This window comes from Neophocaena asiaeorientalis, unplaced genomic scaffold, assembly GCF_003031525.2.
Source record: "Neophocaena asiaeorientalis asiaeorientalis breed wild unplaced genomic scaffold, Neophocaena_asiaeorientalis_V1.1 scaffold136, whole genome shotgun sequence".
Taxonomy (NCBI): Eukaryota; Metazoa; Chordata; class Mammalia; order Artiodactyla; family Phocoenidae; genus Neophocaena; species Neophocaena asiaeorientalis.
The window spans coordinates 2,693,151-2,720,051 of NW_020185333.1; the positions used below are offsets into that span (position 1 = coordinate 2,693,151).

Below are 26,901 nucleotides of genomic sequence, written 5' to 3' on the forward strand. Positions count from 1 at the left end.
GCTGGAGGTACATCAAAAACCAGTGACGGGAACAGCTTTGAACCTCATGCAGAAGGAGGCAGTTCAGGAAAGTTTGGGGTTCCCGTAAGCCCTGTGGGCCTGCAGATATATTTAAACTTAGGAAATGGTTTTTCTTGGCTAACCAGATTATGGCAGGCCGTGTAAGAATCTTTTGTCTGTAACAACATTGGGAGTTTCTGCTGCCTGGTTTTTTCCTGTGTCCTGGTAAAGTCCTGTGTGATTTTAGTGAGTCACTTGGCATTCTGAGGCCTGTTTTCTTGTCTCTGAAATCTCTTCATTCTGACTTTCTATGATTTTAACTCAGTCTCTTTCACTGCCTCTTGCCATGCAACAGGAAGTATCAGCTTACCCAGGGGCATAAGTGTCAGTCAGTTCCTGAAGTGTCAGGAATTGTTGATGATCTTTAGTTACATAAGATGGTGGCTTCTGATGACGCTTTGAGGGTAGGACCCAGTCAAATCAAATACAACTTGGTAGGCCTAGAGTTCCCTCAAAGAATACATTCTCTCTTTCCAAGCGATTTGTAAATTAACTTTAGCCTCTAAGACAAAGTGGAGAAAAGCATCTCCTTTCCCCAAGTGGTTCCAACCAGGCATGGGCAGCTGCAGAACTAGCTTGGTCTCCCAGAAACTCACTGGGACAACTGAAAAAGGGGAATAAAATTCTAAGCTATCTTTGAGCTATATTTCACAAACACTGGTCTAGGCCAGGGCTACCCACCACTGACGGTATCAGTGTGCTTCCATCCAACTGGTCACTGTTGCTGAAATTTTAGTGCTTCCTCATGTTTCTTAACTAAGAACCACCGGGTTTACTAATCAATACATTACAAAAGACCATTTAATTAAAGACATCATCTGACTTATTTTTATATGAGATATTTACAATATTGTCTTTGATTTATAAGAAGGGAGACCTTCTTGTGTGTACAAGTTAAGGGAATTATATACAAAGCTAAACGGCAATGACAGATCCAGAATCATGCATCATCTGAGCAGCTGGTCTTCAGTGCCTTTTGCTGTTGGACTAGAAAGTGAAAGCTACTTCCAGAAAAACACAACTCTCCTTTTGAGTTCCAACTCTTTGAGTTGAGTGCTTCACTCTCTAGGCTAATATGATTTAGGTGAAAAGTACCTAAGTATCTGTTGAATTCTCTGGAACCTTTCAAATTCTGGTAAGGTCCTTCTATCATGACATATTATCAAATCTGGTAAAGCAACATAATTCTAGGGAGAGCTTTCAGCGGTATCAATTTTTGCATCCTCTTTAAGTGTTTGGAGAGCTCTCTGCCATCTCTTACGGCAGGTGGTGGCTGTTAATACTCTGGAGCAAGGTAGCAAAACTGTATTCAGAAGCTGATGCTCAATAGAAAGGACTTTAACTTTTGTGGGATTTTTTTGGTTTGGGTTTTGTTTTTATAGGGTGCCGGCATGGTCGGGTTCTGGAAGGTCTCTCTTCCTGGTTTGCAGACAGCACCTTCTTGCTAACTTTTGTGTGTTTTATTCCTTTGGTCCTATCCTCAGCCCAAGGAGAGGCCAAATCATCCTGGATGATGTATTAGGGTCCCTAATACAAAGACCAGTAGGTTTTCTCTCTGTTCATCCAGAAGGAAGCTCCCACTGCCAGCACTCCTATCTCCACCTCAACCCCACATCCACTTCTGGACAAGGGTGGGGCTGACTGTGAGAAGGAACTGGGAAGGACATGAGGCCTGTGTTGTTTCAGTGGGGGTTTTGAGGTCACAGGGCAGACACGCCTCAGCACATAAACTTGCGCATGTTGGGAGCTATACCCCTTCATACTTGAATCTTTACAGAAGACAGACTTGGTGCACACGCAATTTAAAATTGAGGACATGTAAATTCAGAGAGATTAAATGACTGGTCCAAGGTCAACCCATTACTAAATATCAGAGATGGAACTTAAACCCCATTCTTTTGGTTCTAGATCCATTATGCTTGTCTCTATGCCTTATGACCAACAATTTCTAAAAGTCCTTTTCTACTCTCTAGTTCAATCATACTCTCCCACAGGGAAGGAGAGATGCTCCAGTACAAAGCTGTTTGAACTATTCCTCCCTCCCATAATGTATTGGCATAAAATTGATTTGTTCAAGAAATACTCCTTGACTGCTTATACTAGATGCTAGGGAAAAGCAAGCAAGCAAGCCAACAGATTTAAAAACCTCTGCCCTTATGAAGCTTACAATCTATTGGAAAGAGACAGATAATAAAATAAACAAGTAAAGTATGTAGATTTTGATGGATGCAAGGGAGAAAAATGAAGAAGGAGAGGGAGACAGAAAGGGTTTGTTGGGGAAAAGGCTTATGTGGCCACCTTTGGGAAGAACATTCCAGGCAGAGAGAAAAGTAAGTGCCAAGGTCCTGTGGTGGAAACCTGTCTGAATGTTAGTGAAACAGCAAGGAGGCTAGTGTGGCTGGCAGAGCATGAACAGGAGAAAGAGCAGCAGGAAGTGATTTCAGAGAGTATCAGGGAGCCCAATCATGTAGAGCCATACAGCCCATGTAAAGACCTTGGCTTCTCCTCTAAATAAGATAGGGAGCACTTGGAGATTTTGTGAAAAAGAATGACACGATTTGTCTTGACCTATATTTTAAAACAGATGTGAGAAGAGACTAAAAAGGGGAGAAAGCAGAAGCAGGGAGATTAATTAGAAAACTATGTCAACAATCTGGGAGAAAGATAATGATGGTTTGGGCCAGGTGGTAAGATTGGGGGTAAGAGTTGGATTCTAAATATATTGATAGAGCAAATAGGATATACTGACAAGTAGGATTTGGGATGAATGACAGTAAGAGTGGAGGGAACAGAGAGAGCACTGGGCAGGAAGTCTGGGATTCTGAGTTGGAGTTTTAGTCCCATGTCATGCTTTCAGTGTTACCCAAAGAAAGTCACTGAAAAGCTTAAGGCTTCATTTTTCACACCTATAAAGATGGGCTTAAAAACCTTCCCGACCTCACAAGGCTCAAATGAATATGATGTCTATGCAAAAGTTGGCTTGCTTACAATTGAATCACAGGTCTCTGTGACCCTGCCCATGTTTCTTAGCCTAAGTGACTGTGGTAGGGAGACTGAAGTCCTATCTGGAACATTTTGAGAGCAAATATAAAAAACAAAAACATTACAGTTGTGAAGAATTACTTTAGGAAGCTTTATTTTTAGAAAGTTAAATCTCTTTCTTGACGAGTTAAATAACCATAGAAGAAAGTTGGTCCAAGAGAACTATTTTAACCAAAGCCTCATAATCCCTAGTCATACTATGGGATTTTGTACTCTTTGAACTTGTATTTATGGTTAATAAATTCCAACCGCTCCCCCCAAATCTTCACCTTCAGTTTTAGTTCTATTTAAGAACAAAAAACTTCTTTTGGTTTCCCTTATCTCTGAGCTCATTTACCACCACCCTGGGAAGTTTCTAAATTTTTACTGCCAAGAAAACTTTGTGATTGAGTTATTCAAAGTGACTCAAATATTTACAACTTTCCCAACCTTGCTGAAGCATACAAAGCCCAAACTGTCTCTTTCCAATTCATAGATTCGGATGAAACTCCCCTAATTGAAAGGTTCAGGATGAGTAAGGGGCAGTTGGTGAGACCCTCCCAGGGGTGAGAGGGCAGGAGTCACAAGGCAAGACTGGTGCTACCCAGGGATCTGCCTTGTCAGACAGAGCCATGTGCTCTGAGTCACACCTTCCACCTCCTCTCTTTGCTCTCTATGACCCTCCCAAGTCTTTCCCATCAAAACCTACCTATTCTAAGTCCAAGTCTCTCAATACCCTGCAAGGTAACTGATAAGCCATTTAATAAGCCAATTTAAGTTGAATTGCTAGTGAGGAAGAAGGAGTAGACCTAGGCCTTTCTGCACTTTAAGCGGAACTCCCAGAAAGATAATGGCCTAACTAAAATTATGGCGGAATGGTGGAATGCTTAGGCACTGTGAAGATAGCTGTTTCATAAAGGAGAGCCTTTGGGAGAGACTCATGAAATCTCATAAGATGGTCTCCTTCTTTGCCTATACGTTAAGTGAGCAGTCCTCAAAATTGTCCTTGAGACCATTTCCGGGGTTCCATAAAGTCAAAACTACTGTCATAATCACATCAATTCCTTATTTTCATTGTCTCACAAGTGTGCTGCGGAGCCTTCCAGAAGCTACCTGATGTGTGATGTTGCTATCACTCTGATGACTAATGAAATGCATGTTTGTAGATTTTTGTTTTTAAAGTTTATCAGTTTTAATCTCAAATATGGTAAATATCAACAGACATAATTCGCTTTACAAGAAATCTCTTTGGGGTCCTCAATAATGTTTTTACGTGTGTAAAGGGGTCCTGAGACCTTTAAATGTTTGAGAACTGCTGCTTTAATTTACCCTGTCTGATCTAGCAGCTGAGATACCAGAAAAAACAGCAAAATCAGAAGCAGGATGATAATTCCTACTAAATTCAAAACTGTGTGAGCTAATCCATTTGCAAAGGTTGGTATCTAAAAGCAAAATCAGATTGACATCTATATACTAATATGTATAAAATAGATAACTAATAAGAGCCTGCTGTATAAAAATAAATAAATTAAATTAAATTTTTAAAAATCCCCAAACAAACAAACAAAAAAGCAAAATCAAAACAGCACATATAAGGAAGTACTCCAAAATTGACCGGGTCATATCAAAAGGACACAGGCACCAACATGAAGCAGCTTTCACTGGTCAGATCAAGAACATCTGATCTGTGACGTTGTGACAAATCATAAATGCCAACAGCATCTTTTAGGGGGTAAGAGATAGAGGGGAGGATTTCACACACAGAGGAAAAATATACAGATTATCATTAATGCCCACATTTTCCACATTCCCTACGAGAATATCATGAACCAAATATTTAGAGTTGACACTTTTAATTATTCAGTATATTAATACAAATATACGACATAATACAGAATTAAATAACATACGAAAACCTTACTAAATATATAAATATTCAATTCAACAGTGAAAACAACTTAAGTTTTAGTTTTTAGTTCCTAGGTCACTGGATAGAGACAAGAAGGCAAAAGATACTGAAAAAGTCACCAACTTGGTCGTATGATTATTTAAGAGTTCAAAATTGTTCCACTAGTTAGAACCATATGTTTACAACAAAGGGATTTGTACACCCATACATGCTTCCTCTGCTATTGTGAGAAGTTAACTCATGAGAAAAGAAGCTGGGAGAGACAAAGCATTTGAATTAGCTGACTGCCATTCAGGAAACTTTCTAAATGCCATATTTTCTAAATATGTCTTCATTATACTAGGCTGAATTTAGAATGACTAAAATAGGGCTGGGTCATATTATGAAACAAATGGATGAGAAATGCATGCCTTTTTAAAAATGTGAGCTGCTGAGACTAATAATATTTAGTCTGCTATAAAAACAGAAAGTAAAGTTAAGGTTGCCAACGTTACTTCACAATAAATTCAGTTCCGCTTCCACTGTGGTAAATATCACAGAAGTACATGAAGAATAGCAGTGAAACTGAGGGTTCTAGAAAGACCAGTTATTAGCAAAACAGTAAGCAGGTGGTGGACTAGATACCAAGTGATGAGGAAATAGACTTAATGGACCAAAGAAGAAGGGAAGAAGAGGTGGAATAGCCACAGAAAGGCAAAAGGTAGTCTCAGAAAAGTTCTTTGGTCCCTACCTTCCTGTATTCTTCTCTCTCTTTTTCATTTCTTTTCTCTTTGTTTATTCCTTTTTTTTTTCCTGGAATTACGGCCATTTTTGGAGCAGAATGGCAAATTATTTGGTCCAAATCCTTAATTTTCTGTATGCAAACGTGGAAGCTCATTGAGATAGTGATTAACATAGAGTTGCACCAGTCGGAGTCAAAGTCAGTCTCTGAGCGGTGGCTCCTGATTCTAAGTCCACTACCCTTTCAACAGCACAACATGGCATTGTTTTACAAAATCAAGTCCTACAACAGACCTGAGAGGTAAAATGACTTCCTCTTGGAACTCACAGAAGCATTGGGTAGCCTAGATGGCAGTAGAAAGTCTTGAAATTCTTACGCCTTTGACTCCAATTTCTTTTGCTCTTTTAGGTTCCTTGAAGAATGACCCTCTTTCTCCTGCTTGCCTCCTGAGTCAGATTCAAGTAGACCAGGGAATAACTTTCAGGGTTCTGCGTGACTCCTCTATGGCTCTGGGTAAAAGAACGATCAAGATATTAACTTTGAACATTTATAATTTCTATTCTAATAGATTTTAAGAAGATAAATAACAGAAGGATCAATAAACACAGAATTCTCCTGTGTATATTTCATCGGCCAAGAGAAGGAAGTAGACATTCCTGACCCAAAATGATGTGAGGCAACTGTGACTCTCTTTAAAAGGACATGAGTAATTCTAGGATTCTAGGGAATAATAGTTTGCTATTCCTAAGTAAGACTGTACTTGCTCAGTAATACACTTAAGACTACAAGTAAAAGAACACGTTCAAGAATTCCAAATGATCTACATGTATTTTATTTATAAGACCTTGGGCTTTGTTTCCTTTGTTTCCTCACTTACTGGAGATCAGGTTGGGAATGGTCACAAAGTAGACAGATAGAGGTCCTTTCAAGGTTATTAGCTTTCTAGCACTTAAACTTGGAGCATGTGGGCCTCTCTACAAGGCATGTAAACAGTGAAGTAAAAGACCTCGGATATCATCTTGGTTCCACATCTCACTCTCCATGTAATCTGAAGTAATTCTTTACCAGAAACTGCAAAGTTCTTCATGTTTTAACTGTGCCAACATTTCCAGTATCAGTGATCTGTTCAGCCGTGAAAGACAGAACAGCTCAGGCAAGAATGCCCAGGCTTACGGGTCTGTTAGCCACCTACTTTGTGATTGGATTTTGTTATGACATTTTGATATGATGGGTGGCATTTGCACCCATTCAAGGGTGAAATTTTGTAGACAAGTAGCCTTGGAATGCAAGATTCCTCCAAGCAATCCTAACCTAGTCGGTTCAATAAAGATTGCTTCACACTTTTCTCATATAAAGCACCCTTTCTTCTGCTTGGAACAAGGAGGACACTGGGATAGAGGTGAGGGTTACCACTCATCCAGCCTTCATCTGGAAAGTGTAAGTACAATTATTTAGCAAAGCAAGGATTCTCATTTTTTTGGAAACATATTATCTTTTGTATTATCTTTCCAACTAATCACCAATTTCCGCAACACAAATTATTTACTGAGCACCTCTGTTATTTGATGTAGTACTAAGCTTAAAATAGGAGAAAGTCCATCCACTGCACTACAAATAACTCAATTTCATTTCTTTTTATGGCTGAGTAATATTCCATTGTATATATGTGCCACATCTTCTTTATCCATTCATCTGTCGATGGACACTTAGGTTGCTTCCAGGGTGGGATAGGGAGGGTGGGAGGGAGGGAGACGCAAGAGGGAAGAGATATGGGGATATATGTATATGTATGGCTGATTCACTTTGTTATACAGTGGAAAATAACACACCATTGTAAAGCAATTATACTCCAATAAAGATGGTAAAAAAAATTAATAGGAGAAAGTGACATGATTCCACCCAAGATATAGTGTGTACCAACATTATCATTATTAGCATTGCAAAGAACCTATTTATAAGGTTAGATTATTGTGAAGCGAACTGAAAAAAATCAAGGCAATTATATAGCTAATGTGGGCTTAAAAAATCCCACTTTTACCTGAAATAGTTAGATGCTTGAAGAAAAGTGAGGTTTGGAATATGCATTTCATATGATTGTCTAAATTTTCTATTGGTTTCCAAATCAGCCTTGACCCAATCAAACACAAGAAGACTGCTACTCAAAATAAAGATTTCTAAAAATTAGGTGATTATCTATGATGATCTGCCCCAAAGTGAAGTTGTTGTTTCTAAGAAGCTTGTGATCATTGGTGGGTTGGCTAATGAGAAATAAAAGATTATCCTCAACCTCAAATTTTACTTCACTGTAGTATGTGTGGAAGGGGCAACAACTGGCTTTAACAGAAAGAACTATCATGAAATGATGGAAAATTTCCCTAGGAAATTTCAATTTCTTCCCATTTTCTATTTAGTAATGAAGTACTGATTCATAAAAGAAAAAAAAGAATGTTCTTTGAAAACCTATTAACCTATTATTGTATTGCTGTAGTCTCATGGGAAGTAATTGTGATGATTCCATTAGGAATGGTGCAAAGAGAAGTCACCTCTAGCTCATCACTAGTACAGCTTTACCGTTGAAAAACCCAACATCACACTCTCTGGCATTATACAGAATCACAGGAAAACTGCAGGGAGCCTGACTTCTATATGAAAATAACATCTGTCATTAGAGATTACCCCTCTGTCCACAAACTATAAATTTGCTTATGTTTTTGTGAGCAACAAATTAGTGATTTTAATCTAAAAAAAACTTTTTTTTGTCATTTATCTAACAAAGAGTTGAACTTTACTTAACAGACTTTTCTTACTTACCAGATTTGTCTTACTATTGGGCAGCTCCAAGGAGATGACTCTTTGTCTACTCATATTCAATAAGCTCAAGAACTAATTAATCTCTACTCTTTCTCTCCCCACAAACTCTGAACACACACACATACACACACACTCCCACACTCAGTTCCCCCTCTCCACTTCTATTTCTGTTCATATCACCATTTTTTCAGGTCACCAGGTCCAGAATCTTGGTGTCATTTTTGACTGATCATGTTTCCCCACCCATCCAAAAGTTTTACATTTCAGAAGATAATAGAAAGTAAAAGAGAGAGAGAAAGCAAAAAAACACAAAGTAAGGGTAAAGAAAGATATTCTGTAATAACCTAAATGGGAAAAGAATTCGAAAAAAAATAGATATATGTATATGTATAACGGAATCACTTTGCTTCACACCTGAAACTAACACAACACTGTAAGCCAACTATACTCCAATATAAAATAAAAATTAAAAAAAAAGAAAGATGGAAAGCAAATGTGGTAGCACTATTCACTTTCATCACAAATTGACAATCAAAATTTGTTACTTGAAGAAATAAAAAATGTCTCTATCTTTGATGATTTTCTTCCCTTTCTCCCAGCTTTTTGTATTACTTAAGTTTTGGTCTTAACAAACCAGTATTCCCTCAGACTTGAGGGTTTGTCTCCAGCATAATTGACATTTGATTTTACTAGCTATTTAAGTATATGGAACCAAATAATCTTAAGCTGACTCACTTCACTTCAGCAACTGAATAAGGCATTGAACAAACATATTTCCCAGAAAATACAAGACTTAATGAACAAAGGACAATTATTTTGCAAATGCCCCTTTCTACTGAAATTTACCTTGAGTTTGAATAGGTTGTATTATAAGATTCTTGCCCAAGGGGATTTTTAAAATGAACTTAAACACTTCATACTTTTCTGCTTGTACTTTACAGAAGAACACAGTAATATCAGCAAGCACAGACAGAAATAAATGCAACTAACAACAGCACCTTTCAAGTCAGGAAACTATAACTGAAAGATCATTCTGGCAGAGGTCAGGAGACCAGGATTCTAATCCTAGCCCTGCTGTTAACTAACTGTGTGACCTTAGGGAAGGAAGTCAACTTCAGTTCCTAACTGGAAAAGTGAAATGTTTGGAAAAAGTGGAATCAAACAGCCTTCTGCCTTTGACATTTTGCAGAGTGCTAAGGAGTTCTATGGGTTTAGGTTTATGTGCAATAAGATTATCTGATTTGCAATCTCCTGTCCCATACAGAACAAATCCCTTTATCTACTTTTGCAAAAGGGTCATTGACACTGGTGATTTGTTGCTTTTCTTATAAAGTCACAAGAATTAATCAGGTGTTTATATAAGGCTTATGCAAAATTAAATGTTCAAAAAACTTAGAAGGTGAAAGATATTAGTCTATGAGACATAAAATAAAAAGGAAAAAAGGTAGCATTTGAGTGAGATTTTTTTTTTTTTTTGTGGTACGCGGGCCTCTCACTGCTGTGACCTCTCCCGTTGTGGAGCACAGGCTCCGGACACACAGGCTCAGCGGCCATGGCTCACGGGCCCAGCCACTCCACGGCATGTGGGACCTTCCCAGACCGGGGCACGAACCCGTGTCCCCTGCATCGGCAGGCGGACTCTCAACCACTGCACCACCAGGGAAGCCCTGAGTGAGATTTTTAATAGAAATGTAAAATAACACTCAAAGCCAACATTTTTTTCTTTCCTCTCTGTCAGTCATGTGAGCTGAAGAAAACTCCCATACCACCCCTTCATCTTGGGAAATTCCCATTACATACAACATAAACTGCAGCTTTGCATTAGCTTTCATAAATTATGCACTGTCTTCAGAAACTAAAGAAATTTAATTCTTCCCAGCTGGCTGACACCTCTTGTTTGATACCATCTCTTGTTTTATATTGTCTCACAGTGTTTAAGACTCAGCATCTATGAGGTACTGAATTTGCAATTTAAAAATAAAATGGAATTGAACAAATCCCTTTGAAAATCTACCCTTCCATTCATTCACTCATTCATCTTTTAATGAACATTTATTGACCACCTGGTATACATAAGGCACTGTGATAGTTGTTGTAGGGGCTGGAGAGAAATTAACAGTGTATAAGGGCAGAATGACATGATGCAGTTATTATAAGTATGGATCACCTGTATGTTTGCCTAGAGTGTCTGAGCCATAGTGAGAGTATAACATAGAAAGCACTACTCAATTAGTGATCATATCAGACAAGTTCACAGTCTCTTAAGTGGGGTAGCTGACCTGTGGAATACTGTAAAAAGAGAAGAGATTGTCCTGGGCAGAATGAACACAGCCTGGGTGCCAAGACTTCCCTGCTTTTGCCATTAGATGATTCCATAGTTATTGAATAAACATTTGCCACATGTCCTCTCATCAATCCTTACTCTGAATTTATAAAATAATTGGCCTTTAAACCATCTTGGCAAATGAAATGCAGAAACTAATGTCCAATTGCAAGAAAATGACACTGAAATGTTTTAAAATACCATCAACATTTATGTATTCTGGAAACACCAAACCAAACACATGGTTGTCACCCCTTTACTTATATCTTCATTTTACCCCCAAATTGTCATTAAACAATCATTTTTTTCCTTCTTTGTACTTCATGGGGACTCACCTCGGTCTTGGTTCCGACGATGTTTCCAGTATAGTAGGATTGAAATTAAGACCAGAAGAATTACCAAGGAAACAATACTTAACAGCAGTGGAACTGAAAACCAAAAGCCTGTGGATATTGAAGGGAGAAAAGGAAAAACAAGTCATAAGTGGAAGCTATAGAGGCAAAAAGCGATAAAGAGACAGCTGTGATGAGTTTTTACTAGAGCTGAGCTTTCGATGAAAATTATTCTTAAATATATATATATACTGAAGTCTATATTCATGACCTCACATTATTTTAATAACATTTAAATAATAATAATCACTAACATGTTTTATGTAGTTACTAAGTTGTAGGAGCTTTGAATGTGTTACCTCATTTAATCCTCTAAATAGCCCAAGAGTTAGGTCTTATTATAATTATCTAACAGATTAAAAAAACAAACAACTGAGGCTCAGAGAAGTTAAGTAAGCCCAAAATCAGTGTAGTAAGTGGTAGAACAAGGCTTGCTCAGAGGTCTGTTTGCCTTCAAAGCACATATTCTTTGCCATACTGTCCATTAAAGTAATATGTTTATTGAGGAATTGTTGAAAAATACAGAGAAATATAAAGGAAAAGAATAATGAATCTCGTGATTCTAACCCCCAGGAAGAACTCAACTCAATGTTTTTATTGTGTTGCTTCTAATCTATGCCTTTGTTATTAAATCTCTTTCCAATAGTCAATAGATGCAACTTAGCCTGAATGTCAGCCCCTCAGTGTCACTGTGTAATACAAAGGCAGAAGAAACACTCCCTGATTTGCGAGTCTCCAGCATCTTCTCCATACCTTTATAATGGAATTTGTCACATCATACTTTAACTGAGCACCTTCAGATTTGTCTAATTTCACTAGTTCTAGTGCTCGACATAATGCTTTAAGCATGAAAGATTTTTAGTAAATGTTCGCAGAATGAACAAACATTATACAAATGATGCATAAACATTATAAATGATATGTCAATTTTGGCACTCTTGGAAAGACATGTTCCTTTTCAGATTTTTGTTTTTCAGGGAAATTTACCCTTCACCGTGGCTGAATCTGAGGATCTCTTCACGAATGTCCAAAGCTAATACTGCAAACCTCTTGAGCAAATTTACCTAAATGTTTACTTTTTGATTAGTCTGCTTTTTCAAGGACCCCAGAAATGACTACAGGATATGTTCACTAGAGGCCACCATACCAATGAGGTCTAAACTTTTCCAGCTTTCATTGTTTACAATGCGCCCAGAAAAAAAGCAGCAATATCTTTTTATAGGAGGCTTATTGCTGAGTGCCTCATCCAGAGTTAGTGCTTCAAAACTGCACAGAGAAAGAAAACTGTGGCTGTCATCACTAAAGTGTCCTGTCTCTAAAACCACCGCTTTCTTTATTCTCTCTCCCATAATCTTTACCTCTTGTATTGATGAGGCCCAGAGAAAGCAGTTTAGATAGAAACGCAGGAGAGCAAAAGAAGTCCTGAACAGGAGGCAGTTTATTTTAAAATGGGGTGAGGAGAACATCTCAGATTGGCCCCCTTCCTAAAAGCCCCTTTCCCACAGCGTAGATTATGCAAAGGTTTCATCCTGGATGTGGCTGCTTCCAGGAAAACATCCTAATCCCTCCAGATTGAGCTGATGCTCCTTTTCCCCTCTCTCAATCCTCCCATGGTGTACCACAGCTGTCTTTTTTTTTTAAGTAGAGAAAGGTTTATTGCAGGGCCAAAGAAGAACAGGTGGCTCATGCTGAAAAACCCGAACTCCTACTATAGCTTTCTTATTGAAGCATTTATCATGAAGTTTTACAATTGCCCAGCTCCTTTTGCATTCCCCCCTAGACTAGAAGCTCCCTGTGTGAAGGGACTGAGTCCTCACTGTTGCGTTTCTGGCATAACAAATGCTCAGTTAGTAGCACGGAAGAATAAATCAATGGATGGATCTCAGCAAAAGCGTTCAGTATGTGGGCAACATACCACATTTGCCAAGGTAAAATCGGCTTTATTGGCTTCCTCAACTCTATTTTTCTTTCCCTACTTATCCCATTCTCTCCCTTATCAGGTCCTTTGCTAAAGGCCAAGAGGCTCTGCAGAGCATTCACCACCTTGCAGGTATGTGTCCACAAATGTGACCACGGTAAATCTTGCCCTCTCTCTCTTACCTTTGTTCACAGTTTCCCTGTAGTCGGTCACAGTCCCCAGGTGCAGTACCTGGCAGACCACCTCCTTCCCCACCTGACTCTTGGGGTCTTTGATCTGGAGGATGCTGATGACAGACGTTGTTCCATTGGGGTGTGACAGAATCTCAGTACTGTTCTCAATCTCTGACCCAGAGACCTTCCAGGAGATCATAGGGGCTGGGCGAGCATTGGCAGAGCAAGTGATATTTAGGTGGTCTTCAGATAGTTTATAGTGAAGGAATACTGTGGGCTGTACTGGGACAAAAAAAATGATCTGCCATCAGTTAAGCATGGTGTGAGTGCTACACTCTCCTCAGAGAGATGAGAAAAAGATCTTTACAGAAAGACAGTGGAGGCTAGAAAGATAAGGTAGCACATCCAATCCAAACTGCGGCCTTCTGGGTTCTTTCTGTGTCTAATTCTCTGAATTGCAGGATGGAGACTGGCCTAGTACAACCCTGTGACAAGTACGATCCTCCCTGTAGTTTGCCTCTAGGAGAATGAGCTGGATGGACAGAAGGTACCTTCTCCCCCAGACAGTGCAGAGCCTAATTATTCTTTTCTCTTCCATGGGCAATGTAAGATCTCTGCCTTCTTCTGGGTACCCCTCTCAAATAGTTTGACAATGACCACCAATCGGCACCTCCACACAAGTAGTCTACACTTCTCAGAAGCACGAGGGCAGTTTCAGAACAGAGAGCCCGTAGCGGGGCTGCTACTTAGAGAAAGCCTTTTTCTGTTTGGAACTGGGCCAGGGAGCAAGATGCATGGAGCAGACTTGGCAAGTCCCTGCTTGAAATATCTACACAAAATGTCAATTAGAAATTCATAGTCAGTAGTCAGAAAATCACAGAATGACAGTTGTAAGGACCGTGGAGATCACCTTATGGAGTTAACAGAAAATAACTAGCTTATGAAAAAAGGACATTATTTTTAGGTCAGCTGTACCCTGTTCCCTTTCAAAAGTCCCTTGATTAATTTCATTTTCTTTGGAATATACAGTTTATCTCTGCTGAGCAAATGTAAACTTGCCTTTCTGTGGTTGGCTTTGGAGCCCACAAGATAATTAAAGGGCAATGCTAAATGAAAGCTTGTCTGTGCTCAGAAGTTCAAGAGGTGGGTGGGTGGCAGTAGGCTAGAGAAAATGAGCCTATAGGACGGTGGCTCTGTCCAGAGTGCCCAGATTACTAACATCAATAAGCCCTGGAGGAAGAGACATAAGGTAAAGGAAGACGAGTATGGTTGACGTGGCCAGATTGGCAGCAGGGTTCTCTGGTGTATCAAAGAATGACTTAGATGAAAGCTATAAGTTGTGGCTGGAAAGGATCAGTGTGGAAAAGAACTACAGAATTACTCACTAGAAGATGCAGGAGAGTCTGCTTTTCGGGCAAAAAAATAATATAAAGATTATGAGTAAAGAAGGGGGAGTAGGAGAAAGAAAGATGAACAAAAAAGAAAAAGAAAAGGAAACAGACAGAAATGAGAAAAATATGACACAAGAAGGAAAAGGAAGAAAAATGGTGGAAAGAAGGAAGGAAGGAAAGGAGAGGGAGGGAGGGAAGAAAAAAGAGCAAGGGAGGAAAAATGGAAAGGAAAGAGGAAGGAAGGATTGGAGGAGGGGAGAGAGAGAGAAAGACAGGGAGACAGAGGGAGAAAGAGGAGTGAAAGAAATAGAAATCAAGGAGAAAGCCTGATGCAAGATCCTGCAGAGAGGACTCATTACAGGCAAAATAAGTGAAAGAAACTTGTATTTGGTGTTGTCTTACCTCCCTTGCATTCTTATTTATTGAGCCTCTTCTTATCCCTTGTCCAATATTCTTGGTGTGCACGAACTCTCATTTTAACATTCCTAATAACCCCGTCTAAGTTTGTCGTTTCCCTTCTAAAACTACCACCAAGCGTGCCATCCTCCAAAGTTACCCCTTATTCCTAATTCTGAATTCTTGATCTCAGCTAAGCATCAGTTAAGAAGAAAGGAATCTTATCAAACTAAGCCTCTTGGATTTTAAAAGAATGCTTATTATTCAGTTAAATCCCTAGTAGGCATCAGGAATGAAGAGCCTCTGATGCATGTCTCCTTATCAATCCTGATACAGCTAAACTGAAACAAAACGAGAGGGACCCCTATAACTGGCTCCAGCTTAGCCCAATATGGCTTTGCCCTTAGATCCAAAAATACTAAAGCTGTTAGAGACCCTAGAGATGATCTACTTCACACTTCAGGTGCAGATAAATAAACTCTGGTACAGAGTGGACAGGACTCTTCTAGGGTCACATGACTGCTAATTGCAAAGCCAGGTCTGAACCACATCAGTGCTTATAGAGAACTTATCCTCACTATGGTCCTTAATTTACTCTTGTTGACAACAGTATTTGTCAGGGCAAAGATAACTCCAGGCAGAGATTCAACATAGTCCTTTGAACTCTCCAAATAACAGTAACCACAGTTACAGTAGACATGAAAGGCCAAGTGTCCTCTCATGAGCCTTTCTGGGGTTAGGATCCTGAAAAACTAGGCACTACCACTACATTCCAAACATTCTGCAAAATAACATTTCAAGCCAGAGACAATGTATTCTCAGAGACTCTCACCAAAGAGAGTGAGGCAGGCTATTCCTGAGATCTTCCCAGAACCAAAGGTATTGAAGAGGCACTTGTAACACCCTTCATCTTCCAAGGTGGTATTCCAGAAGGTAATGGTTGAGTTCATGAGTCCCAGCTGGGTGATGTTTATCTTGTCTTTATAGGCAGGCTGGACTACAACCCCATGGTTCTGGCTAAAGGTGATCATGTTTTCTGGGCTTACAGCCTTGATTTTTTGCCATGTCACAATCAAAACTTCCTGGGGATTTTGCAGAGAGCACCTTAAAGAAGCAGGTGCGTTCAGCAACTCTCTTACATCTTGGGTGTCCACTTTCATCATGGAATCATAAAAAACATTTACATTTTAATACATACACAAATATACATTTTTTTGATTAAAAACAATGCACGTTCAAAGTCAAATTTAGAAAAGATACAGAAAAATGCTAAAAAAAGGAAACGTTTACCTACCTTCCTGATGTTGCTAGAGAAATATAAGTTCAAATATTTGTTCAGTCTTTAAGAGTAGCAGAGTAGAAAAATAAGAAAGCAAAATCCCAGTGACCAGAAATTACATGAAGAATCCCTGTAGGCTGGAAATTAGGTGAAGTGAGGTTGAAGATGGAAAGTGCCAAATAGGATAGAAGCATCACCAAGTGAGTTTATGCCTGGAGCAGTAACAGCTAGGAATAAGAAAGGGCCAACGGACAATAGGCAGAGTGATTAGTTTAAGTGAAGAAGGTATAGCAGCTCTGTACATTCCACACACATACCTGCAAAGGAAGGAGCAGCAGTAGTGATGTCTGCCTTCAGGAAGCAGTGGTGAGTATAGGAACGCAAGATAGAGAGATATACAGGACAGTGCTCCAGGAGGCTGATAGTACCAGAGAGATTTGACCACCAAATGACAATCTACACATTCCCCTATTTTTACTGTATGCAGTGCAGAATATAAGGTATGGCAATAATTTCTTCCCCCTCCATGCTGGCTAGTCATATTGATATGATAGATGACTCAATGGGAGATCTCAATAAAACAAATAGCCAAACATTTGAGAAAGTTAACACAATGATAGAGGAATAATAGACTCTACAAACCCAAGAACTCACCAAATGAATAAAAATATCATAAATAAATTGATTTATTATCATAAATACATTTATTTATTATCATAAATAAATGTATTTATTATCACAAATACATTTATTTATTTATTATCATAAATAAATTTATTTATTTATTATCATAAATAAATAAATTTTGATGTGAAAAAATGTGATATCTTAAGTGTGAAAAGGAACCAGCACTGTAAAGAGTAGAAACTATAGATGCAGAAAATGAGAAATGTAAACTCTTAACAGACTTAGCAGAATGAATATCACTGAAGGGTAAATTAGTAAGTAGGAAGACCAGGTCATAGAATTTTTCCAGAATGTAGCACAAAGGGATAAAGATATAGAAAGGATTAAAGAAAAATTCAAAGACTAGAACGTTTCAGCATGAGTCCAGTAAGAATTTTAAAAGGAGAGAAAGGGGAGAATAGAAGACAAAAACACTGTAAGGAACAAAAATATATTTTTCAAAACGATAAAAGGAGGAATCTAAAATAAGACATACTAATCATGAACCTTCATGCACCTAACAACATAACTCTGAAATATATAAAAACCTAATAGAACTACAAAGAAAAATCCATAAATCCATAATCATAATGAGAGAGTTTTTCATTGTTCTCTTGGAATTTTCACTTCCACATATCAAAAAAATAAGTAAGCCGCATAGCACAGGGAGATCAGCTCGGTGCTTTGTGACCACCTAGAGGGGTGGGATAGGAGGGTGGGAGGGAGGGAGACACAAGAGGGAAGAGATATGGGAACATATGTATATGTATAACTGATTCACTTTGTTATAAAGCAGAAACTAACACACCATTGTAAAGCAATTATACTCCAATAAAGATGTTAAAAAAAGTAAGTAAAGCAATAAAATCAAATATAAGGATATAGAACATTTGAAAAACAAATTTTTATATATAACTTATTATATATGTATGTGTAGTATGTGCATATGAGCATGTATTTGTAAACTTTTACCCAAAAGAAAACATACAATCTTTTCAAACAACATATGGAACACACCCTCAAATTGAACTTGAAATAGTGTACAAAAAAATGACCTTGAACTCTGTCCATAATGCAATAAAATGAGAAATTTACATGCTTCTTTTAACTCCTTAATTACACCAGAAATCATAACAAGTATTATAAATCACTATGAATGACAATAAGAATATCATATATTAAAATCTGTAGAAATTTACAAAGCAGTTCTCAGAGGGAAGTATTTAATCCTAACTTAATTTACTGGGAAACAAGAAGAAAATGAATACACACAGATATTCAAAATTCCCACCCCACCCAAGAAATGATAAAAGGAGTGAATTAATAAAGTTGAAGGCACAAATTAATAAAATGGTACACAAAATTTTGACTTAAAACACCAAATCTGTTATTTTTTTTAAGACTAATAACACAGATAAACTGTTAGAGTAATTAGAAAAAAAGAAGGCAGCATAAACAAACAAACAGTATCCACTCAACAACATCAAGCATGAAAAGACGGGCATAGCAACAAATACAAACTGGAACCCACAAGTGTTGCATAATTCCAATTTTAGTGAGGTGTACTCTTGGTAAATGTGAAAAGTTCTGGGGGGAATACCGGTTGTTAGGACTGGGGTTTCCAAAAAGTTTGTTGAGATTTTGCAGAGCAGAGATCTGAAGAAATTGCTGCTTTTAGAATAGAGAGTAGAAAAGGGATGAAAACTAGAGTTTTAACTTCTTGGGTAACTTTTCTCTCTGACTAATAATTTAGTGGAAAGCTTATAATTCTTCACTGCATATATGAAACTCCATTTAGGGTTGGTAAATCCTATGTTGTACATGGTATGACACTTCCCTTTCCTACCCCTGTGAAGGCTGATGTAGTACAACATCACGCAGAAGGTGATAAAAGGCCAGCAGCAAAGTGAGGTGTGGTCTCCTATGGAACCGAGGAGAAGGGACTGGCACAAGTAGGAAATTCAGCAGATGAGTGGAGAGCATAGGTGTATGTTTTATATGATAGACTATGGGAACCTACGTAACTTCCATATTTCATTATTTTTAGTATTTTTCTGTGAGAGGGACACACCCAAATTTAAGGTTTATTACCAGACTACCTTCCCAAAAGGCCATATTCATTCACACTCCCTTAGGCATTCCATATCTTTACAAACATAGGGAATTATTATTTTAAACATCATTCAATTTGATAGGTGAAAAATGATATCTTAACTTAGGAAGAATTTTTTCATGTCTGGTGTTATCTAGGAAAAGTTGCTTAATATTAAATTCTTTGAAAACATTGGAAAAAATGTGGAAAGCAGAAAGAACCACTCCCAGTCCTCCAAACGAATTACACACTTAGATAATTCATGCAGACAGATGAACTAACACAGCACAAACAAGAGTGGCCAAATGTTTCCACTCCAAAAACTGTGTTTCCTGGATTCCACGCAGGGGAATTGAGTATCTTTACCTTGTGCCCTGCAAAACATCATGGCAGCCAAGAACCAAATCAGATGACAGAAGAGCTTCCTCAACACCTGAAGACAGAAAGCAAAGTACAGAAGTGGGTGTTTGGATGTGGACAAAGCTAAGAAAGCTTCTATCTAATCTCTGTTTCAGGAAATGCTGCAGCTAAAGTTTTAACCACCGGAAACCTTTGGTTTTGTGGAAGCAGAACCAGAAACTATAAATGGAAGAAATAACAGAGGGTGCTCAGGATATGGGAAGGGAAAAGCAGCAGTGTGGTTCCTTCATTATGGCCATCAATAAGCAATTTGAGGCCTTGCTTCCAAAGCCACCACTGTCAAGACTGCTGGGAAAACAAACTGCCATAAGTATACTCAGAAAACATAGAGACAGCAAATGCTGAAGAACATTCACTCCCCCAATAATCCACATCTGTTTATATTAAAAATGTAACTCAGGTTGTAACCACTTGGCCGAAGATGTGACTGCTGAGGTAGATTTTCCTGCAAATTTTGCACAGTTTATGTAAATTTTACCTTTTAAAAACCAGTAATGGCTTTAGTTTTTCTTCATTGCTTTATTTTCATGTGTCTGGCAGAAATCCTTGGCCTTTTTACAAATCATGGTGGTATTTAAGGGACTATTATTCTGGGTATAATTTTGCTATAAAATGAGAGAGTGGAGTGGAGACAGAATATCTTTACTCTGCAGCAGCCCCATGGCTGGCTTTGGTCGACATTCGTGTGTTCACTGTAAGGGGGTATGAGCAAGGAATGTCAATTTTCCCTATATTTTTTCCTATATTCTATATTTTTCTATAATTGAGGTATGTAAGAAATATAGGTTTCTCTGTATTTTTCTTTAACTTGAACTTTATTTTTATTTCATGTTGCCATTCCAACTAGAGGTAGAGACTTAATTTCAGTCAATATCACATAATCTCTGTCAGTTTAGCCCACCAACACTTCACAATTGTCCCAAACTCTGGCACTGCATCCACAGTCCTGGGAATGCCAAGCCGTGGGACAGGACCATTAACCCTTGGTTACAACCATCTATCCACGCTGGCACTATGTTCCCCTCAAGTCATCCTGATCATCGGTTTGTGCAATTAAATCTTGTGCTTACAGGATGTTCTCTCATGTTTCCCGATTCTTCAGATTCTGTGCTCCTGGATTCTTCTGTGCTGAACAAAGGAGAATTCTGCAAGGATCTCTGACTAGACTCCCATGTGTCTGTCCATCTCTGTTTTACAGTTCCCTCGCCATGATGGGCAGGCTTGCCTCTTCCCACAGTTCCCCACAAGAAAGCAAGGCACAGGTGTTTTCTGTTCTTTGATTTCAACACCTACCTGTAAGTTCTATTCACCACCCTCCTGGACTCCCTACTCCCAGGGGCCAGGCACAGAGCATCCTTTTCAGGACACAAACCGACACTAGTCAGTCCCTCTTTGCTCTCCCAGCCTAGGGTTAAAGAAGCTGCTTCCTCCATCACCTTGTATTCTTCCCATCAACTTTTTCTGGGATGAAGGCCTGTCCTTGGCCTTTCAGCATTTAGGCTTTTAAAACTCAAATGCTTAGGCTTTTGCTATTTCAAAACTTTGGCTTCTGAGTGTCCATCAACAGATGAATGGATAAAGAAGATGTGACACATATATACAATGGAATATTACTCAGCCTTAAAAAGAAACGAAATTGAGTTATTTGTAGTGAGGTGGATGGACCTAGAGTCTGTCATACAGAGTGAAGTAAGTCAGAAAGAGAAAAACAAATACTGTATGCTAACACATATATATGGAATCTAAAAAAAAAAAAAAATGGTCATGAAGAACCTAGGGGCAAGACGGGAATAAAGACACAGACCTACTAGAGAATGGACTTGAGGATATGGGGAGGGGGAAGGGTAAGCTGGGACAAAGTGAGAGAGTGGCACGGACATATATACACTACCAAATGTAAAATAGATAGCTAGTGGGAAGCAGCCGCATAGCACAGGGAGATCAGCTCAGTGCTTTGTGACCACCTAGGGGATAGGGAGGGTGGGAGGGAGGGAGACGCAAGAGGGAAGAGATATGGGGATATATGTATATGTATAGCTGATTCACTTTGTTATAAAGCAGAAACTAACACACCATTGTAAAGCAATTATACCCCAATAAAGATGTTTAAAAAAAAAAAGAAAAAACTTTGGCTTCTGAAACTAAAAAGTTTTCTTTAGCGTTCGAATTCCACACCATCATGCCACATGGAAATCCAGGCTCTAGCAAAGGCTGTGATGAGGAATGAAAATAGTTTGGCTTTCCGAGTAAAAATCTGTCTTTTAGGATAAGAGAGAAAGCAGACACACACCAAAACACAAGATGTACGAACTGGGGGCCAGCAATGTTTAAGAAACAGAAGCACAGTGATTGAGGCAAAGGGAATTAGAAAGAAAGCTTTGCTATTAATTATATACACATTCCCTCTGGCTGACTTGAGTTCAGGCTAGCACCCATATTAGATGTGTAAGCTAGGACAAATCATTTTACCTCTCTGAAATGCAGAAGAAAATAATAGTACCAACCTTCTCTCTGTTAAAAAGACTAAATGAGATAGTATATGTAAAGCTCCTAGAACAGTGACTGATACAAATAAGCGCTAAATCAATGTTGCTGTTATCTCTTTGGGTTACTATGAGAATTAATTAAGCATTTAAAGTACTTAATACAGTGCCTAAGGTATGGTAAAAGCCAATATATATTAGGTAACTTAAAAAAAGTCATTAATCAGATCATACAATAATGGAAATAGAGAAGTCCATTTATAACCTTTGTCAAGAGGGCCAGGGTTCAGAGGCCTGGGTCTTACCTGACAGCTGCCCATCTACTTTGCCCCTATACATACCTCTTCCCTGAAAATTTCTAGGTCCAAATCCTGATCCTGCCACATACAGTCACATGGACTTGGAAAACTTAACCTCTCTGCCTGTTTCTTTATTTGTAAAATTGGGTAATAACTCCTCCTTTGAAGGATAGTGGTGAAGATTAAGAGCACCTGGCACTCAGTAAACACTAGCTCTAAGGCCACCATTCTCCTTTATTAAGGAAAACAGTGAAATAACTGGCTGTATGATCCTGCCAATAAACTATATAAAAAAAAAAAAAAAACTACCTTCAGGCATTTCTTGTATTTAGATTTTAATTTTTATTATTTTTATCAAATACCAATGTAAATGAAAATCCTCCCCTTCCTTCATTTTGTCATATACACAGGTCCTGAATAAACAAAATGTCTGTCTCTCGCGGATACCCAGGGTTTTAACCCTGATTTATCCAATCCTTTATGGTTTCCCAAGGCAAAGACCCAGAGGATGCAGAAAGAGGCTGGAGCATCACAGAGGGCGCCAGCTCTCCTGGACAGCCTGAGCCTGAAATTCTGCAACCCCACCCCAGGTTTCAGGACCAAAACGGAGCCAATACACCACCCTCTATCCCCGCCGCCAGCGCCCGCCTCCCAGCCCAGTTCCTGCCTGAGGATGTCAAGGATCTTCGGAGAAGCGTCTCCGGAGCCTGCGCCTGGCAGCATCCTTTTTCCAGCGCACTGGGACGGAGAACCGGAACGCCAGGAATGGCCTGTAAACCACCCTTTGGAAGGCAAAATCCGCTTCTCAGCAAGGTTAACAGCTGAGGGGAAAGCGCTAGCAGAAATCCCACCTCCGAACCAGACTGGGGAAAGCCGCAGCCCGGCGCTCTCAGCCCGCCACCGCCCCAGGGCCGCCGGAGCGATGTCGCCCACCCTGCGCCCCCTTTCCCACGCCTGGCCCGGCTCACCAGCCACTCCATCCTCGCTCCTGGCCGCGCGGGGTGTTTGGCTTCAGCTGGGAAGCCCGGAGGGATCTCACACCGGACCAGACTGAGCTCCTTCAGTTCTGTGGAGTAAGGATGCGCCCCGCCAGCGCCTGGGGAGAGCTGCCTCACTCCTCCTCCGACACAAATACCCCTCCAAAGAAGGCCAGTTTTTTCCAGTTTACTTGTAGGGGATAAAATAAAATAAATAGTACTCCTCTTTTCCTATCTTCAAAACGATTCGCAGTTTTCAGAGGTGGCAACTGGGGAAACAGAAAATGTTTGAAAAAATATACACCGTTTCCATTTTCATTGTACAGACAGAAAGGAAACAGGGAGAGGTGGGAAGACATGAATTGTTTCCCTGCGTTGGCGCTTGGAGGAATGGCAATCTACACCGTGCAGCTGCCGAGTGCGAAATGATTTTTGAGAAACGTTACACAGTTTCCACAATTACCACCTCGGAAAATCCAAATATTTTGAAGCTGAATTTAAATAGTAGACACTTTACAAAACAAATGTATATTTATTTTTATCCAGAACCAAATTATATATTGAAGCTATCAATGCTGTAATGATCTCTCCTCTCATGATGTGACTGGGTTTTTTTCTCTATGTGTGGAGTTTTCTTTCATTTGTATTGATGATGAGGATTCTTCTCATTTTATTTTTTAATTTTTTACAAGTTCCAGAGTTCTTGGCTCTTAAACAAAGAAAGAAAGACAAACAGATCAATGAAGTGTTCAATTCCTAAAGCCTTTTCTGTTTTCCTAACACCACCCCTATGACAAGGTGCTGGGACAGAGCTTTTACCTAAGGATCCATGGGGCTGTAAATTCCAGGGCGGTAACTAAAATAATGACTGATTTTCAGAAAAACACAAACACATTGAAAGGACTAAAATATTCATGGAGTGGCAAACAGGAAACAAAAGAAAGCCAACTTATAGGCATAGTGGAATTAAGATCAAATTAAGGAAATTGAAAGAAAATTCTTAAAGCTTCAAAAATGACAAGTAGAGACACCAAGAAAGAGAATCAAAGTGACTTTTTAATTTTTTTTAAACAGCTGTGTTTTATTTATTTATTTAATTATTTTTATTTTTAGCTGCATTGTGTCTTCATTGCTGCCCGCAGGCTTTCTCTAGTTGCCGTGAGCGGGGGCTACTCTTCGTTGTGGTGCGCGGGCTTCTCATTGCAGTGACTTCTCTTGTGGAGCACGGGCTCTAGGCGTGCGGGCTTCAGTAGTTGTGGTGCGTGGGCTCAGTAGTTGCAGCACACGGGCTCTAGAGCACAGGCTCAGTAGTTGTGGTGCACGGGCTTAGTTGCTCTGCAGCATGTGGGATCTTCCCAGACCAGGGATCGAACCCGTGTCCCCTGCATTGGCAGGCGGATTCTCAACCACTGTGCAACCAGGGAAGTCCCCAAAGTGACTTTTTGTTGTTGTTGTTGTTGCGGTACGCGGGCCTCTCACTGCTGTGGCCTCTCCCGTTGCGGAGCACAGGCTCCGGACGCGCGGGCTCAGCGGCCATGGCTCACGGGCCCAGCCGCTCCGCGGCATGTGGGATCTTCCCGGACCGGGGCACGAACTCGAGTCCCCTGCATCGGCAGACAGACTCTCAACCACTGCGCCACCAGGGAAGCCCTCCAAAGTGACTTTAAATGTCACAAGGCAGTGCTGGATGCAAGAAGGCAATGAGTTAACTTTCAAAATATTGAAGAAAAATAACTTTGAATTCTACCTTGTCTTTTATAAATATTGCTACAGAGGTATATTTAAAAAATACATTTAATTTTTTGATTAAATGTGTTATTCATAGAGGAAAGTGCATACATCATAACTACCCAGTATGAATCGTCATAGAGTAAACATACTTGCATAGCCAGAAGCAGATAAAAACCTGACTATTCCCAGCTCACCAGAAACTGTCTTACTCTCTTTGCCTACCCCTTCTGTCACTGCCACCTTCCCACCACTCTTACTTTCAACATCATAGACTAGACTTGCCTGTTCGTAAACTTTGTATAAACGGCATCATAGAGTATGTCCTCATTTGTATCTGCGTTCTTTCACTCAACAGATTTGAAAAATTCATCCATGTTATTGCATGCAGTTGTGGTTCATTCATTCTCACTACTGTATACTATCCCATTCTTTAAATGCCACATTTATTTATCTATTCTGCTGTTACTAGACATTTGTTTGTTTCCATTTTGGGGTTATTTTTAATAGTGGTGTTATAAACATTCTTTTCCTAAACACATGTACACCATGCTGTTAGATTATTTTTTGCTTTTGCCAGTTTTATCTTTTTCTATCACTTTACTTTAAAATTTTCTCTATTGTTTTCCCCCCCAAGTATATAGATGATATTTTGCAGATGATATTTTGACATTTAAAAAAATCTACTTAAAGACTCTGTCCTAAATTTTATTAGCAAAATATTATAAAATGACAGGATAAAAAAAAGATTTTGTTAAGCATATAAATCTCAGAAAATTTATTCCATCAAGACTCTCCTTGAAAATATTTTCAAAAGAAGTATTCTAGAAAAAAGAAAAATTAATCCAGGAGTATGCTATATAGAAAGGTATACAGAAAGGGTAAATAAACTCATCAAAACTTATAACTGCCTAGAAAAAGCAAGATCCCCAAAATTGTATGTTCATAATTCAATAATTCAAACGTGCATGGAAGGGGGTAAGAGGTTAAATAATAAGATTATGACAGGTAGGTGAGAATTATGCCAAGATGTGTATGTTTAAGAAATAAAAATATAAGTTCTTAGTAAGTTAAGGCAAAACACCAGAAGAATAGCATAAAATATGATTCAAACTAGCAAAAGAATATTTAACCTAGTGAAAGACAGTATAGGAGAAAAGAGAAAAATGTTACCAGTATGAAATGTGAAAGTCAAAAATAAAATGGAAAAAATGTTCTATTATATTAGTATTTATGACATATACAAATAAGTTAAAAACACAAAAGATAGAGACTTGGGATGCAGAAGAGTGAACAAAAGAGGGGAAAAAAAATCCCTGCCATCATGGAGCATAAACATTGTTTTAAAATTCTTTGGAAAATAAGAAATGTGCTTATATAATTTAACACTTTGCAAGAAAGGAAAAAATGATGTTTAAAATTCTTGGACAGATTTAAAGGAGCACTCAGAGCTAATTTATCACCTGAAATATATATATCAGATACCAATGTTGAGCAAAAGAAGCAAACACTGAACTCAACAAAGTAAGAAGGACAGATACAATAAAACTACAGGTAAAAATCAATAAAAAGGAACAAAATTGTATATATATAAAAGGATTTTTTTCCTAGAGATTGATTGAACAAACCTATGGCAAAATTTACTAAGAAAAATAGAAAATAAAAAGAAACAATATAGAATGAAAGTTAGAAATAATACTGGTATAACAAATAGAAAAAATAACAAGACAGTATTATAAACAATCATATCAATTAAAAAATTCTGAAAGTGACAGATTGATCATAAGAATTTTTACCATTTTAATTGACATTTTAACAACATAAAATCTTCCAATTTATGAA

At 38.8% G+C, this 26,901-nt stretch overlaps 1 protein-coding gene and 1 long non-coding RNA gene across 2 annotated transcripts in view; both read right to left on the bottom strand.

The window, feature by feature from the left end:
* Positions 1-4,639: 4,639 nt before the first annotated feature.
* On the bottom strand, positions 4,640-23,451 carry CD200 (CD200 molecule). The gene is made up of 6 exons (XM_024735309.1): positions 23,323-23,451; positions 19,519-19,585; positions 15,948-16,268; positions 13,338-13,610; positions 11,181-11,288; positions 4,640-6,220 (listed from the first exon to the last, which is right to left on the bottom strand). The coding sequence occupies exons 1-6, from the start codon at positions 23,332-23,334 to the stop codon at positions 6,213-6,215; spliced, it is 789 nt and encodes a 262-aa protein (XP_024591077.1). The 5' UTR covers positions 23,335-23,451; the 3' UTR covers positions 4,640-6,212.
* A 1,467-nt stretch (positions 23,452-24,918) lies between these two features.
* Positions 24,919-26,901, bottom strand: part of LOC112393261 (uncharacterized) — a 46,720-nt gene continuing 44,737 nt past the window's right edge. Inside the window, exon 3 of the long non-coding RNA XR_003001871.1 lies at positions 24,919-25,014. This is a non-coding gene — a long non-coding RNA (uncharacterized LOC112393261). The remainder of the gene's footprint in view (positions 25,015-26,901) is intronic.